Below are 8,571 nucleotides of genomic sequence, written 5' to 3'. Positions count from 1 at the left end.
CATCACGAGGCAATGGTCATCGTTATTTGGAATCTTGCACCATGCATTAATCTTCGACGTAAGGCAAAGATGAGAAGAGGCAAGCCATTAAATCAGCTTTGGATAAAATTCAAACACCAGGAGAACGTGTTCCTCTGGATAGCATATACAGCTTAAAGCAATGCAATGCAATGTTTATATTTAGTTCAGACAAAAGACACGTAGTATGCCATGATTTACTGATATAATGTAGCCCGAATGCATACTGAGCCAACTCCGAACTATTAGTATTATTTTTACAGTTCATGACCAAAGTTACAACTATCTTCTTGGGCAGCCGAATACATGAACTTCAACCATCGTCAGATATAAGAGGGTCAAAACTCAAATGTACAAGCCACGGCCTTAATCCGGTGATTGGAGAGGCTAACTGAAAATAGGGGCCAAAATATAATGAAAATTCTATCAACATATTTTAGATTAAAAATTGTCCTGTTACCAGACTTCTTGCATATCCATATCCTACATTCAACAGCCAGGAAGGTCTAACCTAAAACTCGGAGTATAAAAGTGAATACCTCTATCTGATAGAGTTCATCTCAACACCATCAAAATCCATTACACCCAAGAAATGAATGTCCAGCCGTCTGTGTCATGTTGTTATGCTGTTGCCATGATCAGACGGTAGACGGAATGGAAAGTGCGCAAACTGTATTTTCAGGTTTGGCGAGTCAGGCTTTTTATCATCAAATTTATAGCCTGCATCAAGTTTTACCCTTGAGTATACAACCCACACACATACATATGTTTAAAGACCTTTAAATTTAAATTTCAAATTGACAATTTACAACCAAAGGCTAAGTTTATCTGTAGTACACCTTCTAACAAACACTGTACATCTAGATTTATATTTACCATATGGATACAAAGTAATATTAGAAATTTACTCATAAAATTTAACTTTTTTTAGATGAGTGTGCGTTTTGAATAAGAATATAAAAAAAATAGATATTATTGACATCCAAAGCAGAGAAGCTGTTTCTGGTGAAAACACAATTTACACACAAAAGACTCTTAGTTACAACATAAATTGTTAGATGTACTTGAGATAAAAATATGTTCTCTTAGGGCTTAAACACCTCTACACTTACATTTATAGGAAACAAAGTAACTAACCACACTCCTTTCCAACTCACTCTTAGTTGGAACACTCCTTTCCACCTCACTCTTAGTTGGAACACACTTGAACACAACTCGTACACACATAACTCATACACAATAACCAATAATTTTAACACTCCCCCTCAAGCTGGAGCATGCAGATTGTATGAACCAAGCTTGAAACAAATAAACTCGATCCGAGGTCCCCTTAATGACTTAGTCAACACATCTGCGAGTTGGTCATTTGATCCAACAAACTCGATACATATTTCTTTTGACAATAACTTTTCCCGAACAAAATGACAATCAATTTCTATATGCTTAGTCCTCTCGTGAAACACTAGATTTGATGCAATGTGAAGAGCAGCTTGGTTATCACAATACATCTTCATACTTTGGATGTCATAGAAGCTAAGCTCTTGGAAGAACTGTTTCACCCATATAAGTTCACATGTTAGTGACGCCATTGCCCTATATTCAGTTTCCGTTGTTGATCGAGTCACTACATTTTGTTTCTTACTTTTCCATGAGATAATGTTTCCTCCAAGGAAGACACAATATCCAGTAGTAGATCGTCTATCAATAAGAGAACCTGCCCAATTGACATCACAATATCCTAATACCTGAAGGCTTCCTTTTTCTTCATATAACAGCCCTTGCTCGGGAGCCTTTTTCAGATACCTTAGAATGCGAATGATAGCATTCCAATGGCCAACACATGGAGCTTGCATGAACTGACTAACCACCCCAAGAGCAAAAGATAGATCTGGCCTTGTAATAGTGAGATAGATTAGTTTTCCAACTAGCCTCCTATATCTCTCCGGGTTGAAGAATAACTCCCCTTCTTCTGTTGTTAATTTTTGATTTGGGTCCATGGGACTCTCAACCAGTCTACAATCAATCATGCATGTTTCTTGCAAAATATCCAGAGCATACTTCCTTTGGGAGATTACAACTCCATCTTTTGACTGAGCTACTTCAATGCCTAAGAAGTATTTGAGGCTTCCAAGATCCTTGGTTTAGAAATGTCTACACAAGTACTCCTTCAATTGAGATATTCCAGCAGTATCATTCCCTGTAATAACGATATCATAAACATATACAATTAAGTAAACACAGTTCCCGAGAGACGAGTGATAATAAAAGACGGAATGATCTGCTTCACTACGTTTTAGCCCAAATTTCTGAACAATGGAGCTGAATTTTCCAAACCAAGCACGTGGTGATTGCTTGAGCCCATATAGAGATCGGTGCAATTTGCAAACCATACCAGACTTCCCCTGAGCAACAAACCCAGGAGGTTGCTCCATATAAACTTCCTCCTCAAGATCACCATGGAGAAAGGCATTCTTGATATCCAATTGATGAAGTGGCCAATGACGAATTGTTGCCATTGCAAAGAACAGACGAATGGTAGTCATCTTGGCCACGGGAGAAAATGTGTCACAATAATCAAGGCCATACACCTGAGTGTACCCTTTTGCAACTAGCCGGGCTTTGAGTCGATCAATGTCACCATTAGGGCCAACTTTAATTGCAAAGACCCATCGACAACCAACAGCCTTTTTGCCAGGGGAAGTGGCACAAGCTCCCAAGTATTACTGTGGTCAAGAGCCTGCATTTTAGCAATCATGGTTTGTCGCCATCCAGGATGATCAAGTGCTTCTTTCACATTTTTGGGTATAACCACAGAGGACACTGAGGATACAAGGGAATAAAAGGAGGGCGACAATCTGTGATAGCTAAGAAAATTATAAATGGGATGAGTGTTTCAAGTGGAACGAGTACCTTTTCTGAGAGCAATGGGCCAACCAGAATCATCTTTACCAGGAGGCGTGGCAGGAGGCAATGAGGGAGAAGAATCTGAAGGAGGAGATCCACCATATTCTAGAAGAGGACTACCCATCGGGGTACTGTGTCGGAAGATATCAATATGTGGAGAGGAAGGTTTGGGAGGACCTTGAGCATGACTTGGATTGACATTGACATTAGAGATATTGGACTCAACGACTGGAAGAGGAAGGACCCGTTGGAGGATATGGACACCTTGAACAGATGGAGAGAAGAAAGGTGTTTGTTGAAAGAATGTAACATTGGCAGACATGTAGTACTTCTTGGTTTCAGGAGAGTAACACCGTTACCCTTTTTGAAACCGAGAATAGCCCAAAAAGACACATTTGATCGCACGAGCAGAGAGCTTGTCTAGCCCTGTAGACATGTCGTGAACAAAACATACACAACCAAAAACCCGAGGAGGGGTGTGCAAGAGAGGATTATTGGGAAAGAGAATGGAGAAAGAGAATGGAGAAAGGGACTTTATTATTGATAGAGAAGGAGGGCATCCTGTTAATAAGAAAACAGGTGGTTAAGATGGCATCCCCCAGTGATGGACAAGTATATGGGCACCAAGCAAAAGGGTACGAGCAGTTTCAACTAAGTGTCTATTTTTTCTTTCGGCTATACCATTTTGCTGGGGTGTATGAGGACAAATGGACTGATGCAAAATACCATGGGAGCTAAGGATTGCAGAAAAATTGGATGAGAAATACTCTTTTGCATTATCACTTCTTAAGATTTTAATCACTTGACCAAATTGGTTCTTGATTTCATTTAAAAAGATGTGAAGATGGGTAACAATTCAGAGCGATCTTTCATTAGATAAACCCAAGTACATCTAGAATACTCATCAATAAAGGTAACAAAGTACCTAAAACCAAAAGAAGAGACGCGACTAGGTCCCCAGACATCAGAATGAATAATAGAAAAACTAGAATTACTCATTGATTGAGACTTTTTAGGAAAGACATATCTAACATGTTTTCCTAGTTGACAAGACTCACATTCTAAAGTCTGAAGACCACTAAGTTCAGGACACATCTTTTTTAACTTTGACAAATGAGGGTGGCCAAATCGGTCATGTAACACTTTAGGGGGAAGAGCTGCAACACAGGATACCCGTGGACGAGATCCAAAATGGTATAAACCTCCAGCTTCATATTCTTCTCCAATCTGTCTCCCTGAGCCACGCTCCTGTATAACAAGATTTTGAATTGAAAGTTATTGAACAATGTAACATTTTGGTTAACTGACTTAAGGAAATTAAATTGAATGGACAATTAGGGACAAAAAGAACAGATTTCAGAGTTAGAGAGGGAGACAGGGAGACTTGACCGACTCCCTTTGAACAAGTTTTAGAGCCATTTGCAAGAGTAATGAAATGGAGTTTTTCTTGGAGGGAAAGGGTTGAGAACAATGAGGTATTACCAGAGATGTGATCAGAAGCACCCGAGTCAATTACCCATGAATTTTGACCTTCCATGGATTGAGAAATGCAAGCTGTGGATGTACTTGGGGATTGAGATGATTCCGCCAAGCTGTTAGACTTTAATCGCAGATACTCTTGATACTTTTCCTTAGTGAACTTGGAGTTGGAAGTAGGAGTTTCAGCCTTGGAGATATTGGCTGTTTTTGAAGGAAAACCATGCAAGGAGTAGCAGTTTTCTTGGGTGTGACTCATCCTCTTGCAGTAAGTGCACTGTAGACGTCCCCTACCTCCACGTCCTCCTCCTCTGGTGCCCCGTCCTCCTCTTCCCCGCGTAGCAACCATGACAGATGGTTCCATTGTTTCAGGAGCTTCCTGAGATTGAGGCATTGGAACACAAAGAAGACGTGTGGTCAAGGCTTCCAAGGAAGGGACCTCATGACTTGTCAGAAGTTGACTTTCCGGCGACCAGAGGGCGGCGCGTGAGCTGCACGTGCCTGTTCGCAGCGCGCAAAGAAGCGGCGCGTGGCGGAGCGTGGGGAAGAATCAGACGCCGGCATCGGTGGGGTTGATCGTCGCGTGAAGAGGCGAACCGGATCCAGTGGTCGCCGGACGGAACAGTGATGGCGGACGGTGGCGGACAGATGCGAGATGGCAGAGACAATAAGTTGAAGAGCTTCAAACTGCAGTTGACAGCTGCAGACAGTGGCAAGACAACCGCAGACAGCGGCAATGGGCACCGGACAAATGCAAACAGCAATGACAATGCTGGTGAACCACTTTAGGACAGAATCCACAGCAGGATGAACCTGCTCTGATACCAACTTGAGATAAAAATATGTTCTCTTAGTGCTTAAACACCTCTACACTTACATTTATAGGAAACAAAGTAACTAACCACACTCCTTTCCACCTCACTCTTAGTTGGAACACACTTGAACACAACTCATACACACATAACTCATACACAATAACCAATAATTCTAACCGATGTCTTAACCTTCAAGTCATTATAATATTTAAGATGGTTATTTATTCGTTACAAGTCTGACCAAGTTAGTGCTTAGTAACTTATAGTTGGGATAGTACTGATAGTTGAATTAGAATACTAGCATAAATAAGTGTTAGTGTTTTGTATCACAACCCACCATAGAATCAGAGATTCCATATTATTCACTAGCCTACATTCACATTTCTATTTTTTGTCCCTAACATCCTCAGGACTGTGCATGGATATAAAACTGAATTATATGCAATCCAGAAAAAACAAATACCTTGCAGGGCTTCCAGGGCAGTGAGAGCACATTTTGAGTCAACAAACTCCACAAAACACAAAGTCATAGCCTTGTCACCGCTCTGCAGCATCCCAGCCATTTAAAAACGATTCATTATTCATAATAAATGAAGCACAAGAAATAGCGTAGATTAACACTCTACACTTAATATATCTACCTACCAAAGCTAATGTATTACTAACAAGGTACAAACTCAAGATTCTATTATTCAGACTGGGAAGGAGATAATGAATTGTAAATCGAGGGAATCGTAACATGATGCATAAGATTCCACGAGATATATAAAATTGAAATATGCGTGTGCACGCATATAACATAGCATAAATAAGAAGGGGAGAAATCCACATAAAACCGCTAATACTTAAGTAAGCTCAAATTACTCCATACAGAACTCATAATTCACAAGTCATAAATGGCAAACAAAGCAAATTAAAATACTGCAGTGGTGACTAGTACTCCTAGTACAAAACACAAAACATGAATACCTAGAATAGACCCCTAATAGATCATCCAAATTAAAATCATAATCACTCAAGAGATCCTCATTTCTACCATCTAGCAAAATGAACCAATGTAATGAGAAAGAGAACCCTCAAACCACACAAAAAAAGCTAAAGAGGCAGAGGAACCAAACAGAGAGTCAGTCCAATTCAAAAACATGGTGGAGAAGAGAACCATTCATACAAAAGTTTTGGGGTTTGCGTTAGAAAGGAGGCAGAGTTTGAGCAAGTTGATGAAGTGATGCCAGTGAAGGTGTTTTCCTTGATTCTTAGAGTTGGGATTACATAAATGTTGGTTTTGGAGCCTGATTTTCAGAAGGCCAAAACTAAAAAAAAAAAAAGAGACTTGATCAAACTCTGAAAGCACACAGTCATGATCCACACAAACTCATAAAACAAGCCAATTCCACAGTTTTTACAATTCCAGACTGTGAGTCTACCGATTTTGCTCATCAACAATTCTAAGCATGGGCAAACTCAGCAAGGCATTGCAGAAGGGTAGAATCGTGCAATTCTAGAAATTTTGACTACCATGATTATTAACCAGAGGAATATTGCAACAGGTGAGAAGCAAATTGTATATTCCTCAAAAACAAACAATATTTATGACCTTATATGCATTTTCTGTCTTTCCTGGACAAGCCTATTAAAGTATATTGTACATTATTGAAATATGCTAAAATATAAAACATGAAATTCTTAATTAACACACTTACACGTCTAGGCTCCTTGTGAACAACTCTGATATCCTTATAGCCAATAAAGGGGCGGAAAAGATCTATGGGCACAAGTCAAGGCTTCGTATCAAAATAACAAGAAAATACAATGTATACTTGGGATTGTATCCTGGAAGAAAAGACAAAGACGCGTAATTTTTTCCTTTTCAAATTAAGAGTTATCTAGTATTTACAAAACCATCTAGAATTTTCACCTCTTCCTTTTCCCTTCAAAATTTCACTCCCAAGCATACCATTAAAGTTGTCAAGTGATCTAATCTCCGTATGTTATTAACTTATAAGGCAAACTATAATCTCATAAGTAAATCCGATGTTAATTTCAAAATACTTAGTTCCTATCCATTTTTGCAAGGAACAAAAGCCCGATATGCATATGCACACAAGCAGACATATAAATCACAAAGGATACGCCCAACTTCCCTTCTAGTGCAGTTATTTGGAAGTCCACCCACAAACAGAATGTTTGAGTCCGCTGCTGAGATAGGCAGACCATCATAAGTGTTTTTAGATGATGCTCTTTCACTGTTCACATCAGAAACACCATGACTAATGCCTAATGGTGCCGTATCTCGTTTTTTAGTCGGGTCAGGATCTGCAAGAGGTGAATAACCCTTAACAGGCTCAGAATGAACCCTAGATCCCAAAGTATCATCTGCACTATAAAACAAGCCTATCTGCAGCAACAATCAAAATTCAAAATGAACATCCATCCCCACGGCATCACATTGTAACTCAAAATAGCATTATAATGTTCTTACGTCTCTTTGCAGGTAATCTGATCCAATGCCCCGCAGTTCAGTAGAATTTGAAGGCTCAGTTGGAATATATCCAGCAAAGCTGGTCCTCGCAATACTTGCTGACAGAACCAAAACAATGGTCAAAACATAATCATTATTTTCTGTAATGAGAGGTTGAAGTATTTATTTCATCGGTATAGTTTTGTCAATTTGAGCTTTAGTTCCTATGTTAAAATTGTAAGCTAGTCCTTGAATAGTTTTTGTCATATTTTAACAGCGCTAAAAAGCTCTTGCGGCTAGGTTTAAGCCCACTCATCTTACGATTATCCAAACATGCATTCTAGAACATCAAAAAGTTTCCTCTGATCATTTTTTTAGCAGTTTCGAATCACCAAAATGTTTTGGTGTTCTGAATGGGGATCAAAATAACTGTATCATGGACTAAAACCCACAATTTCCTTATAAAAATTAAAACTCAAATTGGACACAATTATAAGGACTAAGTCAATAGTTTAACCTTAAAGAAAAATAAGAACCAGAATCTTATTACTGATGCTCCTTTTCTATCATATAACTTGTTTAGGGTTTAGGGTTGAAGAATAAAAGTAATTGCTGAAATTTTAAGAAACTAACAGCTGATCTGAATCCAATGGTTAAAACACGTAAAACTGGTTCGGTTTTGTAGTTTTACATGTCTGTGCGAACGAATTAAAGATGGAAAAAAAATATTGGAAAATTGCAAAAGTAGGGAATACCAAAGAGTACCTCCGTCGGCAGCTGCCGGAGCACTATATGGGTAGTAGGGATCCGCCATGGAAACTCTTCTCTCTGTTTGGTCACAGTGGAAAGAAAGAAAAAATGTGAATGAGTAAAGGGGGCAGACTGCCCTTGGAAGTTTTA

General features: G+C 39.2%; 1 protein-coding gene across 1 annotated transcript; it reads right to left on the bottom strand.

Moving 5' to 3' along the window:
* Window positions 1–72: 72 nt before the first annotated feature.
* On the bottom strand, window positions 73–8,571 carry LOC148203175 (uncharacterized). The gene is made up of 6 exons (XM_088106347.1): window positions 8,437–8,571; window positions 7,693–7,790; window positions 7,344–7,608; window positions 6,914–6,975; window positions 5,677–5,758; window positions 73–738 (listed from the first exon to the last, which is right to left on the bottom strand). Exons 1-6 carry the CDS (start codon window positions 8,483–8,485, stop codon window positions 632–634), a joined length of 663 nt encoding a protein of 220 aa, XP_087962473.1. The 5' UTR covers window positions 8,486–8,571; the 3' UTR covers window positions 73–631.

Source organism: Vigna umbellata, chromosome 2 (genome assembly GCF_029865625.1).
Source record: "Vigna umbellata cultivar VRB3 chromosome 2, Vumbellata_1.0, whole genome shotgun sequence".
Taxonomy (NCBI): domain Eukaryota; kingdom Viridiplantae; phylum Streptophyta; class Magnoliopsida; order Fabales; family Fabaceae; genus Vigna; species Vigna umbellata.
The sequence above is the reverse complement of the archived record's forward strand: the minus strand, read 5'-3'. Positions and strand labels throughout refer to the sequence as shown.